The sequence below is a fragment of the Hypanus sabinus genome, chromosome 21 (assembly GCF_030144855.1).
Source record: "Hypanus sabinus isolate sHypSab1 chromosome 21, sHypSab1.hap1, whole genome shotgun sequence".
NCBI classification, from domain to species: Eukaryota; Metazoa; Chordata; class Chondrichthyes; order Myliobatiformes; family Dasyatidae; genus Hypanus; species Hypanus sabinus.
The window spans coordinates 27,528,558-27,546,390 of record NC_082726.1 but is presented as its reverse complement, the minus strand read 5'-3'; the positions used below and the strand labels follow the sequence as shown (position 1 = coordinate 27,546,390).

The 17,833-nt window shown below is 39.4% G+C and overlaps 1 protein-coding gene across 1 annotated transcript in view; it reads right to left on the bottom strand.

Annotated features, from left to right (window-relative positions):
• Nucleotides 1-17,833, bottom strand: part of LOC132379254 (protein mono-ADP-ribosyltransferase PARP6) — a 217,487-nt gene that overhangs the window by 93,969 nt on the left and 105,685 nt on the right. The window contains exon 6 of the mRNA XM_059946956.1: nt 9,493-9,570. Within this exon, the coding sequence (XP_059802939.1) occupies nt 9,493-9,570 (78 nt within the window). The remainder of the gene's footprint in view (nt 1-9,492; nt 9,571-17,833) is intronic.

The following is a 17,833-nucleotide window of genomic DNA, read 5'->3' as shown; positions in this document are numbered from 1 at the left end:
AAACGAAGGATCAGAATTGGGCCGTTCAACCCAATCAAGTGTGCTCTGCCATTCAATCATGGCTGATTTATTTTCCCTCACAGTCCTATTCACTTTCTCCCCATAACCTTTGAAGCCCCTTTCTAATTAATCAACCACTGCTTTAAATTTACCCAGTGAGTTAGCCTCCACAACAGTCTGTGGCAATGAATTCCACAGATTCACCACAGTCTGGCTAAAGAAATTGCTCCTCATTTCTGTTCCAAATCATACCTACCGGGTTTTTGCTTTCTGGAATGCCTGGGTTTGTGGCCCTAAGTCACTCTGTCCCTCAGTATATCCTACAGCCCTGTCATTTTGTATACTCTGTCCAAAATATAACTGCATTTTTCTCTCAGGATTAACTCCATCTGCCATTTCTCTGTCCATTTTACCAACTAAAGGTTATCACAACACCACAAATCTCTGTATGATTTGTAAATATGCTAACCATAGCTCTTTCATTCACATCCAGGTTTCTAATTAATATAACAAACAGCAAACTTCCATCTGGTCTCTTCAGTATACCACTAGTCACAGGCCTCTAATCACAGTAAACAATCCCTCAACAATCCTCTTGTGGTGGACTGAAGCAACAATGCTCCTGCATTGTTACGTTGAAGCCAGGCATAAATTGGAGAAGCAACACATCATATTCCAACTTCATACTCTCCAACCTGATGCCATGATCATTGATTTCCATAACTTCCGGTAACTGCTGCTGCTTCTGTTTCAATACCATCTCCACCCTGACCATGCCCAGCCCATCACTTTCACCTTCCTCTCTCTTTTTCCCTGCATCCTTCCCTTATTCCATGGTCTACAGTCCTCTCCTATCATATTATTAAGGGATTGGACATGCTAGAGGCAGGAAACATATTCCCGATGTTGGGGGAGTCCAGAACCAGAGGTCTCAGTTTAAGAATAAGGGGTAGGCCATTTAGAACAGAGGTGAGAATAAACTTTTTCACCCAGAGAGTTGTGGGGGTGTGGAATGCTCTGCCTCAGAAGTCAGTGGAGGCCAATTCTCTGGATGCTTTCAAGAAGGAGCTAGATAGAGCTCTTAAAGATAGCGGAGTCAAGGGATGTGGGGAGGAGGCAGGAATGGGGTACTGATTGTGAGTGATCAGCCATGATCACAGTGATTGGTGGTGCTGGCTCGAAGGGCTAAATGGCCTACTCCTGCACCTACTGTCTATTGTCTATTATCTATTCTCTCTTCTACAATATTTGGCCTTCCCACATTAACCTCCCAACTTCTCACATTCTTCCTATTACTCCCCCTTCCCCATACCCCTGCCTCTCTCTCTCTTACCTAGATTCACCTATCACCTACCAGTACCTATTCCTCCCCCTCCCCTACTCGTTTATTCTGATTTCTTCCCCCTCCTTTCCAGTCCTGATAAAGGGTCTCAGCCTGAAACATTGACTGTTTATTTCTCTCCATAAATCCTGCTTGACCTGCTGAGCTCCTCCAACATTTTTTGTATTGTTCAACAATCACCTGATACCACCTGCCACCAAGCCAAATTTGGATCCTGCCAACCAGCCCTAGATCCCATGGGCTCTTAACCATCTGGACCAGTTTCTCTTGTAGGTTCTTCTTAAAGGCTTAACTGAAATTCCATGTGGATGACATCAACCATCTAATCTCATCAACAGACTTAGCTACCTCCTCAAAAATTATTCTATCAGTATAGGACCTTCCATTAACGAAGCTATGCTAACCTTATCTGACCGATCTCTGCTTTTCCAAGTGCAGATTAACTTGTCCCACAGAATTTTTTCTAATACTTTCCACCTACTGACAATTGGACCTACAGTCATCTTGGCTTATTCTTGTTTCCATTTTTGAATAAAGATACCACATTCCTTTCTTCCAGTCACCCAGCACCTCATCAATAGCCTTATAAGTTTTCAGAATATCTGCCAGAGCCCCGGAAATCTCTTCCCTTGCCTATCATCCTGAGATACATTCATATGGCACTATGAATTTATCTTTAGGGTTATAGAGATATATAACACAGAAACATGCCCTGTGACCCAATTTGCTAATGTTGACCAAGATGACTTCCTGATCTTAAAGCCCCATAAGACATCTAACACTTTTTCCTTTCCAATGATAATTTCCTCTGGGATCCTGGTTCCCCTCCTGAATCTCCCAACTACAATATCTTCTTCTCAATGGATACAGATGAGTATTCATTCAAAACCTCACTAATGTCCTCCAAATCCATCTGCAGACCATCACTTTGCTTCCTAATGGTGCCTACATTTTCTCCTGGTTATCCCTTTGCCCTAATCAAACTTGTAAATATGTTACTATTTTACTATTTTTTTCTTGTAGCTTACCTTTCCTGTACTTTGTTGTATTTTTATATAATCACCAATATAGTATGTGTAACTGTTCAGTGAACTTTCCAGCAATTGTAGTCTAGCAGCTTCTGCATTTTCTAGAAGCATTTAAAAATTTGTTTCTGCAGTATTGATCACAGCACTTGTATCTGGCTACTTAATAGATTAATTGTTATTACAAAAATGTAGTTATTTTATATTATATTTTATTTATTTATATATATATATACATACATATATGTATCTCTGTATCTCTCAAGTTCTTTCTTAATTACAAAGTGAGAAGTCAAAGACAGGTTAATCGTCATATCCACAAACACGTGTGCACAGATGAAATGAAAAACTTGCAGCAGCATCACAGTCACATAGTATCAGATACACCGCATTCACAAGAAAAACATAAATTTAACACAACTTATACAAATTCTTTACACAATTTGAACAATTATAAACAAAGTCTATTGTAGTGAAACGTGGTCATAGTATTACCACACAGAGGTAGTGCAGTTAGTGCAGGTTAGTTCAAGAACCAAATGGCTGAACACATGTAACTGTTCCTGAACCTGGTGATATGGGACTTCAGGCTTCTGTACCTCCTGCAAGATGGTGGAATAGCCTAAATATTGAAGGAGTCTTTGATGACTGATGTTGGGACAAAATAGCATAAGTAGTGTTGGAAACCCCTGTTTATTTGTAATAATTCTTTTTATAAGGTTTGTACTTTTTACAAATTCATGCATTTTTACACTAACTGACAGAAAGCAGTAAAGCAACTAAACTAGCAGTTTATCACCTTTCTCATTGTTCATTGACTAAGTATTAGCACATTTCCCAGGTGATGTAATTGTATTAATTATGTATTAATTAATTGTATGAATTAATTAATTCATTCCTATCTAAGGAATTTCTTTTATCTATAGTAGTGATAGCTTTTTCTGAAGCACCAACTTTATTCCTTTGTCTCACACCCCTTAGCATTAATTCCTTCTTAGCATCGTTTCTCCATTCTTTATTTGGTTTGCTTCATATTTGTATGTTTGTTTGTACTCTGAAATAAATTGAAATATTGGAATTAAGACTGCTCGTCATTCTTGACTTCTAGAAGAACCCCAAGGATCAGAAAATAAATGGAGATTGAACAGTAGGGAATGAGTATTGTAGCGAATTACATCTCAGATCTGTACCACAAATGCATTAGGTGAAAATGTAAATTTAACAGATTTTGGGTTTGAATTATCCAGTCTATTTGCTTTTTTAAGAAAAAGTAATGTAGATTTGCATCAAATTATTTGAATATCACTTTTGGCTATAAGCTGAATCTCCAAAAAGCAAATATTTTTGATGATCTCATTATGATGAAGGATATCCCACTCTGTTTTAGACGAATCAGGAACAAGCAAGTTCTCTGCAAATATAAAGCCACTTTAGCATCACATCATCAGTTTTCCAACATCATACACACAATTAAACCTTAACCTCTGGACTGTCACAAAATAAAGCCTAGAATTATACAATATTTTCTTCTGTGGACTCCAGTATCTATCATCAAGCATTACAGCAGGTCATCAAAATCATCACACAAACATAAAAAGGGCCAATTAAAAGCAACCCATAGAACTGATCCATAATATTTCCAGTGTTATTTAACACAAGTTTTTTTTTAAATGTATAACCCAAATTCCTTTCTCCCCCAGTGATTCTTGCTTCACTGAGTTCTTCCAGCAGGTTTTAAAAGTCTCCAGGGTTCCTATAGAATCCTAATGAACTTCATGATCTCTAATATCAGCCTTTAAGTTCATGAAGAATTTCTAATGACAGCTTTTCCCAGGGTGGAAATGGCTAATCCCATTGAAGGTCAGTGGAAGAAAGCTGAGGGGAAATGTCAAAGGTGTTTTTTTTTTAACCCCAAGTGTGGTGTGTGTCTGGAATGTACTGCGAGGTGTGGTGATAGAGATAGATACATTGGGCACATTTAAGAAACTCTTAGCTAAGCACATGGATGAAAGAAAAATGAAGAGCTATGTGGGAGGGAAGGGCAAGATTAATTAAGGATTAGATTAAAAGAATGTCACAAATTAAGAGCCTGACTTGTGCTGTAGTGTTTTCTGTTCAATTTCCTATTTGATTTAAATTTCACATACTTCCCAGCACAATTAGGACTGAAATTTGGAGTTATCAGTAATTTGTACACTATGCTAAAATTCTAGATCAGTATGAGTGACATGGATATGGAGTTTAAATCATCTATAGAATGTGGCCTCTTGCTACAATGCATTTGAAGTCTGCTCTTTTTTACTGTTTTCTACTATTTCATATTCCCTTCAGGTGTGGTAGAAGGCAATTCAAACCATCACATCTGTTCCAACTCTGAGAGCAATCCCAGCAGAATCAGAGTCAGAATCTGGTTTAATATTTCTGACATACAGTATCTTGTGAAATCTGTTAACTTTATGGCAGCAGTACAATGAAAGATACGATAAATATTTTTTAAAACTGAATTACAGTAAATACAGTAAATAGTTAAATAGTAATAATAGTCTATTAAATAGTTAAAATAAGCAAAAAAAAGCAAAAATAATAAATTAGTGACGTAGTGTTCAAGGGTTCAAAATCCATTTAGAAATCAGATGGCAGAGCAGAAAAAGCCATTTCTGAATCGCTGAGTGAGCGCCTTTTGGCTTTTGTGGCTCCCGCCTGATGTAAGCAATGAGAAAGGGCATGCCCTAGATGGCGGGAATCCTTAATGATGGACGTTGCCTTCCTAAGGCACCACTCCTTGAAGATGTCTTGGATATTATGGATTGAAGAACCCATGATGGAGCTGACTAATTTTACAAGTTTCTGCAGCTTACCTCAATCTTGTGCAGTAGCCCCACCCCCCCATACCAGACAGTGATGTAACCAGTCAGAATACTCTTCATGGTATATTTGTAGAAGTCTTCTGTTATTTGAATTGACAAACTATTTCTTCTCAAACTGAATGAAAGATAGCCACTGTCTTGCCTTCTTTATAGCTGCATCAATATGTTGCGAAGAGGCTAGGTCCTCAGAGATATTAACATCCAGGAACTTGAAATTGCTCACTCTCTCCACTCCTGAGCCCTCTATAAAGATTGGTTTATGTTTTCTTGTCTTACTCTTTTTAAAATCCACAATCAGCTCTTTGGTCTTGCTGACAGTGAGTGCAAGGTTGTTGCTGCAACACCACTCAACTAACCAGTATATCTCACTCCTGTTCGCCCTTTCATCACCCTCTGAAATTCTGCCAGCAATTGCTGTATCATCAGCAAATTCATAGATGGCATTTGAGCTGTGCCTAGCCACACAGACATGAGCATAGAGAGAGCAGAGCAGTGGGCTAAGCACACACCCCTGTGGTGCACCAGTGTTGATTGTTGGCGAGGTGGAGATGTTTCTTCCAATCCGCACAGATTGTGATCTTCCAGTTAGGAAGTTGAGGATCTGGATGCAGAGGGAGTTGCAGAGGCTTGGGTTTTGTAGCTTTTCAATCATGACTGGAGAAATGATGGTGTTAGATGAGATATAGTCATTAAACAGCATCCTGACATAGGTATTTGCATTGTCCAGGTGATCCAAGGCCCATGGAGAGCCATTGAGATCACATCTGTTGTAGAAGGCAAATTGCAGTGGGTCCAGGTCCTTTCTGAGACAGGTGTTGATTCTAATCATGACCAAATTCTCAAAGCATTTCATCATTGTAGGTGTGAGTGCTACTGGGCAATAGTTGTTAAGGCAGCTCACGCTGCTCTTCTTGGGCACTTGTACAATTGTTACCCTTTTGATGCAGGTGGAAACTTCCGACCATAGCAATGAGAGATTGAAGTAGCAATGGGAGAATGAGTCTCGCTCCTCCACTTCTCTACTCTCTGCACTTACGACTTGACACTGCTCAAACGCCATCTATAAACTTGCTGATGAAAACACTGTTGTTGGGAGAATCGCAGATGGTGATGTTGCAGTGTACAGAAGAGAGATAGACTGGCTGGCTGAGTGGTCACAACAACAACCTTGCATTCAGTGTCAACAACACCAAGGAATCAATTGTTCACTTCATGAAGGGGAGATCGGAAGAAAACATACCAGTCTTCATCGAGGGGTCAGCGTTGAAAAGGAAGAGCAGCTTCGAATCCTCGGACATCAATTTCTGAAAGGATCTATCCTGGCCCAATGTATTGAGGCAATCCCTAAGAAGGTGCGCCAGCAGCTATACTTCATTAGGAATTTAAGCAGGTTTGGCATGTTACCAAAGACTCTAGCAAATTTCTACAGCTAAAACAGGGACTGCAGAAGATTGTAGATTCAGCCAGCCCCATCACAGCACAAGCATCACCAACATCGAGGACACTTTCAAAAGGTGGTGCCTGAAGAAGGCGGAATCCATCATAAAGGACCCACGCCACCTAGAACGTGCTCTCTTCTCATTATTAAAGGAGGTAGTTCAGGAGCCAGAAGACCCACACTCACTGTTTTAGGAACAGCTTCCTGACCTCTGTCATCAGAGTTTTGAATGGTCCACAAACACTGCCGCACTATTTCCCTTTTGCACTATTTTATTTATTGCAACTTCTAGTAATTTTATGTTTTGCAGTGTATTTCAGCCACAAAACAAGATTCATGATGTATATCAGTGTTAATAAACCTGATTCTGCTTTGGAAATTTCCCCTTAAGATTTTATCAACTCACCCTCTGTGCCAGGCATAGTTTAAGTAGGCTATTAACCTATCAACCAGCAGATTACTGGGATGTGGGAGGAAAATGAAGCACTGGGGGGAAACCATGGGGACAAGAGAGAAATGTGCAAACACTGTGCTGACAGAATTGGAGGTCAGGATCCAATTCAGGCCACTGGAGCAGTGAGGCAGCAGTACTACCCGCTGCAGCACAGTGCGATTTCAAAGACGTTGGTGGACAGCCTTTGCATTTGTCATAGCATCAAATGTCACAGAACAAGATCTTCTGACTGATTGGAGTCAACACAGTGGGCGTTTCACACAGCTGAAGAGATTACAAGTGGTGCATTTGAAAAGGTACCCCATGCAAGGCTTATCAAGAAAGTAAGGAGGCATGGGATCCAAGGGGACATTACTTTGTGGATCCAGAACTGGCTTGCCCACAGAAGGCAAAGAGTGGTTCTAGACGGGTCATATTCTGCATGGAGGTTGATCACCAGCGGAGTGCCTCAGGGATCTGTTCTGGGACCCTTACTCTTCGTGATTTTTATAAATGACCTGGATGAGGAAGTGGAGGGATGGGTTAGTAATTTCACTGGTGACACAAAGGTTGGGGATGTTGTGGATAGTGTGTAGGGCTGTCAGAGATTACAGAGGGACATTGATAGGATGCAAAACTGGGCTGAGAAGTGGCAGATGGAGTTCAACCCAGATAAGTGTGAAGTGGTTTATTTTGGTAGGTTAAGTATAATGACAGAATATAGTATTAACGGTAAGACTCTTGGCAGTGTGGAGGATCAGAGGGATCTTGAGTTCCGACTCCATAGGACGCTCAAAGCAGCTGCGCAGGTTGACTCTGTGGTTAAGAAGGCGTGTGATGTATTGGCCTTCATCAATCGTGGAATCGAATTTAGGGGCCGAGAGGTAATGTTGCAGCTATATACGACCCTGGTCAGACCTCACTTGGAGTACTGTGCTCAGCTCTGGTCGCCTCACTACAGGAAGGACGTGGAAGCCATAGAAGGGATGCAGAATAGATTTACAAGGATGTTGCCTGGATTCGGGAGCATGCCTTATGAGAATCGGTTGAGTGAACTCGGCCTTTTCTCCTTGAAGCGAAGGAGGTTGAGAGGTGACCTGATAGAGCTGTATAAGATGATGAGAGGCATTGATCATCTGGATAGTCAGAGGCTTTTTCCCAGGGCTGAAATGGTTGCCACAAGAGGACACAGGTTTAAGGTGCTGGGGAGTAGGTACAGAGGAGATGTCAGGGGTAAGTTTTTTACTCAGAGAGTGGTGAGTGCATGGAATGGGCTGCCTGCAATGATGGTGGAGGTAGATATGATAGGGTCTCTTATGCTTTTAGATAGGTACATGGACCTTAGTAAAATAGAGGGCTATAGGTAAGCCTAGTAATTTCTAAGCTAAGGACATGTTCAGCACAACTTTGTGGGCCAAAGGTCCTGTATTGTGCTGTAGGTTTTCTATGTATCAGAAAAATTGATTGGTCATTTAATACTACAATTCACTGAACTATTTCTATGTTGGGGATATAAACCTTTGGAACTCTCAACCTTAAAGCGGTATGGAGCTTCCATCACTGATTGCATTCAAACCAAAGATTAACACATTTTGGCATTTAAATGGAATCAAGAGATGTGTTGTGGATAGTGCAGGAAAGTTCAGATGGAAGACCAGCCATGATCTTAAGGAATTTCAAAGCAGTCTTGAATGGCCAAGTGGCCATTGCTGTTCCTAGATCTTATGTTTTCATTACTCAGCTGGCTTGTTGGCATCAACTCAACTAATTGACGTTCTTTTTACAGCAGTCTAGCGAAGACTTCCTTTGCACATTAAAAGCTAAGGCTTTGGTTGGACTGCATTTGGAATATTGTGAAGTGTTCTGGGCATGGATTATTGTGGACAGAGCAGACATAGAAAAGATGTTTCCATTAGTAGGAGAGTCAAAATTCTGAGGGCACAACCTCTAAATAAAAGGGACATTCATTAAAACTGAGCTGAGAAGGAATTTCTTCAGCCAGAGAGAGTTGAATCTGTGGAATTCATTGCCACAGAGAGGCCAAGTCATTATACGTATTTAAGGCAGAGATAATCTTGTTCTTGATTGGTAAGGGGTTAAAAATATAGGGAGAACGAGAGAGAATGTGGTTAAAAATATCAGCGACAGAGCAGACTCAATGGGCCAAATTGTCTAATTCTGCTCCTATGTTGTATGGTCCTATATATCTGATTTCCTTTTAAATTATTGAATAGATTTCCACCACCCTTTGAAGCTGAGTATTTTTTAAAACATCCACCTCGCCATCTGTGAACCCAGTGCCCTTCCAGTGATTAATTCACTTTAGGTGTTGTCAGCAGTACACCGCAGACTCATCATCACATGACCAGTGCCAAGGAATTACTTACCTGCACACCATACAGAAATTCGTCAGAGTCATTGTCTCCATCAGAATCCTCATCGGTCCAGTACTGGCCTTTGATGTCCTAAAGGAAAGTCACAGATACATAATGAATGTCTTATTGCACATAAACAATGAGGGTAAAGTGTCACCAAGATGGAAAAACCAAGAAATATTAAAGTTCATGAGTGTGGAGTCACTTTAAATAGTGAAACACTATTTGACCCCAGCATACTGCATTTCCAAAGGGCTAGTGATACATCAGGCGTATGGGGAGGTTAGTCTACTTTCCCAAATGGAACCAAATTGGAAATCATTAGAAAGAGACAAAGAGCACAGAAAAAGGGCCTTCAGCCCACTGAGTCCATGCTGATCACTAACCCCTTATTTACAATACTCCAATTTTACTTTCATACACTCCCATCAACTTCCCTTCAATTCCACCACTTACCTACATTCTGGGGGCAACTTGCATTGGCCAATTAACCCACCAACCTGCATGTTTTGGAATATGGGAGGAGACCAGAGCACCCAATGAAAACTCATGTGGTCGTAGAATGTTTAAGCTCCAAATAGACAGCACCCAAACCTGGGTCTCTGGCACTGTGAAGCAGCAGCTCTACTGTGCCAACCTGTAAGGTTGGTTAATAAAAACATCAGGGCTCTTCACTTAAAAATAAACAACTGCACAACCAAGAAAGATAAAAATACTGTATTGAATGCCTAGGTTTTTTTTATATTCAACCACTCAGTATCAAGAGGATAACACAAAAGAAGTAAAGTATAGCCTAGTATTTTGACCCTGTGCCATTGATTAATCCTAGGTGTGTTCCCTTTCATCATGAGGCTGATATGGCTAAATGAATTCTCTTCTCAGAAATGAGAGTGCAAGAGTTAGAGACCTGACTCATAGACAAAACTCTTCCTGAGTCACCTCATTGGGTCAACTGAGTAACTTATCACAAGTAAGCAGATAAGCTGGCAACTTGGAAATCCCTCTGATACCCAAGTCAAAGGCCAGATGATACTAGAGACCTGCAGATGCTGTAATCTAGAAGAGCAATCGCAATGCTGGAGGAAGTCAGCAGGTCAGGCAGCATCAGTGGAGGGAAAGGAACACCAGTACTCTGTAGGTGCTGGAAATTTTGATCAGCATACTGCCCATAAAATGCTGGAGGAATTCAGCAAATTAGGCAACATCTATGGAGGGGATATACTGTCAACATTTTGTGTCAAGACCCTTCATCAGGACTGGAAACGAAGGGATGGAAGCTGGATGAAAAGGTTGGAGGGTGGGGGATGGGGATGAGACGTATCAGCTGTCAAGTTATAGGTAAGTTCAGGTGAGGTGGACGGTAGGTAGATGGGTGAGGAGGGGAGATGGAGTAAGAAGCCAGGTGACAACAGGTGAAAGCAGCAAAGAGCTGTAAAAGAACAAATCTAACAGGAGAGGACAATGAACCATGGCAGAAAAGAAAGTAGGAAGAGACGCATCATCTGGATGGATCTCCACCAAAACCATCAACTGTCTATTTCCCTCCATAGATGCTGCTTGCCCTGCGGAGTTCTTCCAGCTTCCCATGTGTTGACCTCATTGGCAATATGTGTGGCATCCATTAATACTTTTTTTATTTTTTTTATATAAGTTTCTACACTACAACAGAAAACCCCCCCAAAAAATGGAGATTTATACAGTGCAAAACAAATGTGTCCAACACACAATTCATAACAATACAGAAGAAGCACCAAAAATTAAATCATATGAAGTTAGTATCCTCCCCACCCTACCACTACAAAACTCCAAGCCAACCATTGCAATGTAAAGAAAAGTTAATCAGAGCGTTTGTTACCACAGAGCTGTAAATATAAAAAAGTATAATGCCTATTCCCTAAACTATAATGTATTTCACATCAGAAAAAAACATAAAACTTAACCAGAAAAAAAAGCTGAAAGTAAGGGATTGTAATACAAAAAAAGGACAAACCTTTAATCTAAAGAGGAATTGTGAAAGTATTCAAGAAAAGGTCCCCACACTTTGTGAAACTTTATGTCCGAATTAAGAAGTGAATAATAAATCTTTTCAAGGTCTAAGCAGGACATAATATCTCTAAGCCATTGAACATGAGTGGGTGGGGAAACATCTCTCTACCTAAGAAGAACTTAGCCAAAAGCAATGCAAAAGATAATGTTCGACTCAAATGCATGTCAACTTCAGCCAAGGTGCCAAAAAGAGCAATCAAAGGCTTAGGTTCTGCATGACAATTAAGAATATGAATAAAGTTTTAAAAAATCTCCAAAATTTCTCCAAACAGGCCCAATACATATGAATAAGAGAAGTCTCACCTCCTTTACACTTATCAGAAAAGGGAATAATATCAGGATAAAACTGCAATAATTTAGTTTTAGACGTATGAGCCCTATGTACAACTTTGAACTGCAGAAGGCAGTGGCGAGCACATAAAGAGGTTGAGTTAACTGATTTAAGAATTGAATCCCAAACCTCATCAGAGAGAGAAACATTTAAATCATATAACCATATAAACATATAACAATTACAGCACGGAAACAGGCCATCTTGGCCCTTCTAGTCCATGCCGAATGCTTACACTCACCTAGTCCCACCAACCCCCTGCACTCAGCCCATAACCCTCCATTCCTTTCCTGTCCATATACCTATCCAATTTTACTTTAAATGTCAATATCAAACCTGCCTCTACCACTTCTACTGGAAGCTCGTTCCACAGAACTACTCTCTGAGTAAAGAAGTTCCCCCTCGTGTTACCCCTAAACCTTATGCCCCCTAACTCTCAACTCATGTTCTCTTTTTTGAATCTGCCCTACACTCAATGGAAAAAGCTTATCCACGTCAACTCTATCTATCCCCCTCATAATTTTAAATACGTCTATCAAGTCCCCCCTCAACCTTCTATGCTCCAAAGAATAAAGACCTAACTTTCTCTGTAACTTAGGTGCTGAAATCCAGGTAACATTCTAGTAAATCTTCTCTGTACTCTCTCTATTTTGTTGACATCTTTCCTATAATTCGGCAACCAGAACTGTACACAATACTCCAAATTTGGCCTTACCAATACCTTGTACAATTTTAACATTACATCCCAACTCCTATACTCAATGCTCTGATTTATAAAGACCAGCATACCAAAAACTTTTTTCACCACCCTATCCTCATGAGATTCCACCTTCAGGGAACTATGCACCATTATTCCTAGATCACTCTGTTCTACTGCATTCTTCAATGCCCTACCATTTATGTCCTATTTTGATCAATCCTACCAAACTGTAGCACCTCACACTAATCAGCATTAAACTCCATCTGCCATCATTCAGCCCACTCTTCTAACTGGCCTAAATCTCTCTGCAAGCTTTGAAAACTTACTTCATTATCCACAACGCCACCTATCTTAGTATCATCTGCATACTTACTAATCCAATTTACCACCCCATCATCCAGATCGTTAATGTATATGACAAACAACATTGGACCCAGTACAGATCCCTGAGGCACACCACTAGTCACCGGCTTCCAACCTGACAAACAGTTATCCACAACTACTCTCTGGCATCTCCCATCCAGCCACTGTCAAATCCATTTTACTATTTCAATATTAATACCTAACTATTGAACCTTCCTAACTAACCTTCCATGTGGAACCTTGTCAAAGGCCTTGCTGAAGTCCATATAGACAACATCCGCTGCTTTACCCTCATCGACTTTCATAGAAGGTCAAAAAAGATGGATATGTAAAATAGGGGCTGAAGGAGAGAAACAGTGAAGGCCATTATATTTTTTTGATCAGAGCCATATTCTCAAAGTATGTCTAATAAGAGGATTAACAATTAGTCCAGACAAATGACAAGGAAGTGCGGATCCAAGAAGTGCAGAAAAGGAAAAATCCTTACTAGAATTCAACTCCATTGCCACCCATTTTGGGCAGTCAGGCTGATTATGAAAGAAAGACCAAAAAGTAAGACAATGAATATTGGCTACCCAGTAATATAAACGAAAATTAGGCAAGGCCATACCACTTTCCCTTTTGGGATTTTGAAGGTGAACTTTATTAAGTCTGGAACATTTTCCCTTGCATAGATAGGACAAAATAATAGAATCTAATAAATCAACAAAAGATTTAGAAATAAAAATTGGTAAAGATTGAAATAAGTATAAAAATTTAGGTAGGATATACATTTTAACAACATTAATTTGACCTACCAGAGACATGGACAGGGGTTACCACTGTGTCAAACTCTGTTTTGTAGAATTTAAAGGATTAGTAAAAATTTTCTCAAAACAGACTCTTAAAGTTCCTTGTTACTACAATGCCGAGGTAAGTAAATTTATTATTTACTACTTTAAAATGGAAGTCATGAAATTCTAATATATGTGCTTCTCTATTAATTGGAAAGAGTCCACTCTTATGTTAGTAAAGTTTGTACCCGGAAAGCTGGCTAAATTTATTAAGATGTAAAAACATTGGGGGTAAGGAAGTGATATAAAAAGTAAAAGTCAAATTTGATATAAAAAGTAAAAGATCATTGGCATAAAGAGAAACTTTATGCTCAGCAGCCTCCCCCCCCCCCAAAATCCCCATCAATTCAGCACAGCTATGAAACGCAATTGCCAGTGGCTCCAAGGCCAGATCAAAAAGTAAGGGACTTAAGGGACACCCTTGTCGGGTGCCACGTTTAAGACTAAAGGGCTGGGATTGCTGAGAGTTAGCCAAAACAGAAGCAGTGGGACATGAATATAGCAATTTAATCCATGTAATAAAACTTTGCCCAAAATCAAATTTTTCTAAAACCGCAAAAAGATAATTCCACTGCACATCAAGAGAAATGACACATTCAAGAATCCCAGTGGAGGGTGAATATAAGATATTTAATAGACGTCATATATTAGGAAAAAGGAGGCTATTTTTAATAAAACCAGTTTGATCTTCAGAAATAATTGAGGGTACAATGTTCTCCAATCTACAAGCCAAAACTTTAACAACAACATTTAACAAAGAAATTGGCCTATACGAAGAGTAAAGGCCAATTTCCTCTTGGATCTTTACCTAAAAGAATGATGCCTGCCTCATTAAATGATGCTGGCAATTTACAATGTTTAAATGAATCAGATAAAACTAAGAATAACTGAGGCAAAAGCAGTGAGGACAATGATTTATAAAAGGAATATTTAAACCATTTAAGAAATGCTTAACAGAAATACTATTATTTAAAGATTGAGGTATAGAGTCGAAAATAATAATTCTTGAATATGCCATTAATTTCAGAATGATTCAAAGTGATGTTCCCTTTCCTCATTCCAATTTTTGTAATTTGTTGTTTAGCTCTAAAGCGTCTTAATTGGTTGACAAAATATTTACCAGATTTATCACCATGAATATAAAACCGACTCTTACTTTCGAGAAGTTGCCATTCAACTGGGTGGGTGGAAATGAGGTCAAATTTAGTTTGAAGTTCCACTTGTACAGTTCTGGATTTTTGGTCTGGGCATGTAGTTGGTCTGTTGCTTTAATTTGACTGACCAAACCTAATCGCGCTGAATAGGTCTTTCTTTTCAGATTCGCAGTACATGAAAGTTTTTGACCCCTCAGATGTGCTTTCATGGCATCCCAGACAACCAGAGATGAGATATCAGATGACATAATAGTATTTTTTTAAAAAGTTATCTGGTCCTTCATAAATTTTACAAAATCATTATCTGACAACAAGGTCCGATTAAAATGCCAATGTTTACTTATTTGAGGGAAACCAGGAAAAATTATAGACGGGGTAACTGGGGCATGATCTGAAATCAATATACTCTGATAATCACAAGAGCAAACAGATGGAATCAGCAGGTCATCAATTAAAAAATAATCAATTCTAGTAAAAGTATGATGGACATGTGAAAAAAAAGAATAATCTCTCTCACTTGGATGGAAAAAATGCCACACGTCAGAAATACCATAATTACAAAGGAAGGACCAAATTGATAAAGCAGATTTACTTGGTAATCTAGGAACAGAGGATGATTGATCCAAAACTGGATCTAACCAACAATTAAAATCATCGCCCAATATAAGAGAATATAAACTCATATCAGGCAATAAAGAGAAAAAAAAATGATCAAAAAACTCCATATCATCCGAATTGGGAGCATACAGGTTAGCCAAGGTTACCCTAGTATTATACAATTTCCCAGAGACAATAATAAAACAACCATTTGTATCAGATACTGTGTTGTGAAGCTCAAAGGGAACATTTTGGCTAATAAGTACTGAGACCCCCCTGGCTTTAGCCGGAAAGGTAGAATGGAAGTGCTGACCAACGCACCTTGACATGAGATGAGAATTAGCAGAACTATGAATATGTGTTTCTTGCAAAAAAAGCAATTACAGCTTTAAGCTGCTTAAGATGTGAAAACACCTTCCTTCTTTTAACAGGATGGTTCAATCCCTTAACATTCCAGCTTATAAAATTCAACAGAATAACCATCATGATTTAAAAAAACATAGAGGGTAATAGGCATAAACAAAATCAAACTTTTAAACAACGGCTTTGGTGCAAAAGTATAAAACAATAGAATCAGGACAAAAATATGTCCTGAATAACAAAAAATAACCAAAGGTTTTAAAGATGCTAATGGCAATAGAGATCCTTCCCCACTCCCTCAAATCCCATGAGAAGAAAGCTACCAAAAATCAGCAGCAAGCTCTTCAGAAAATAACCACCCCAAAAACCAACTTCCAGTTTCTTAACATCATCATAAGCTCCATTTAGGTAACAATTGAAAAACCAGAAAACTTACGCACTACGAATTAAAATTATACAAGAAAAGAAAAACGATACCACCAAAAAGTATTAGACTGAACTCGAAGTAATAATCCACAGTAACCTACCCATGAAAAACTATGAAGAAAATTCACTGGCTTAAAAAAGAGTGATCAAGAAGAAAAAAAAAGAAAAAAAAAAGTACTTATGCGCCATTTTAATTAATCAGACCAAGTCTGAGGAAGTCAAAGTGACAGGCTTTCGATAAATTTCTGAGTTTCCGTAACCGAATTAAACCACTTTTTGTCTCCAGTACTAAGAGTTATTTGGAGACAAGCTAGAAAATGCAGAGAGGCCTGAATCCCCGATTATAAAACTCTTCCATAACTCCTTTATACTTGGCACGAAGGCTCAGAACTTGCGGAGCGTAATCCTCAACAATACGAATAGAATGACCCTTGTAATCCAACTTTCCTCTCCGATGTGCCTCCATAATCAAAAGGTCTTTCACCTTATAACAATGGAAACACAGAATTACTGGAGGTGGCCTATGGCCCAACTCAGTCTTAGGCGCGAAGGTGCAGTGTGCTCTGTCTAACTCAGGTGGGGTCGGAAGAATGTCTTTCTCAAAAGTCTCACTGAGTACAGTAGAAAAAAATTCAACAGGAGATCCACGTTGGATAGCCTCCGGAAAGCCGAGGATTCATAGATTATGACGTCTGCTCCAACTTTCCAGGTCAGTGACTTTGGATGTCAACTTGCTGTTATGTTCTTTCAAGCTGGAACAAGCGGCTTCCAAATTGTGAAAAAGACATTCTAAATCATCAGTAGCGAACGCAAGATGATAAAGACGTTCGGCATGAGCCTCCACTTTGGAATGAATTTGATCCAATTTAGACACCAACGAACTGAAAGAAGACTTAAATTCAGATATTATATCATGTTGGTGCTGTTCCAAAATGGAGACAATCGTGGCTGAGGAACCAGTTGCTGAAACTTTTTTCCCCAATTTCGTGAGCTTTGAAGCCATTATAAGACAGGCATATATGCAGGCAGGAAGGAGAATACAAAAATTAATGATCTGGAGTAAAAAAAAAGGAGAGAAGAAGTGCAGAGACAAGAAATAAAATGGAGTGATAGTTTTAAGCGACTGAACCATTGCCATCTTGACTGGAAGTCCTAATAATTTAAACGTTCAGCTTATTACCTGTGTTTTTAACTCACAGTAAACAAGAACACTATCTTACTCTAAGTTGCCAAGCACACATAAATTAAAGTGCAATATAGGTATTTTACACCCACCCCCCTCCCCCAGGTTTCAACTGACTGATTTGTCTCTCTATGTTGAGTAACCCATCACTCTAAACATCTTTGACTTCTGGTTTGCGGCCACTTAGAACATGGGTTCCAATTTTTTTTATATGCCATAGACCCTTACTACTAACCAAGGGAACTGACTTAGAAGATGCACTTAAAGTAGTGGATAGAAGTCTGTGATATGGCAAAGTGTGGATTTGCATCCATCACCCCTGCACGTTTCCATCTCCCCATGCCAGCCTTTAGAACGCTT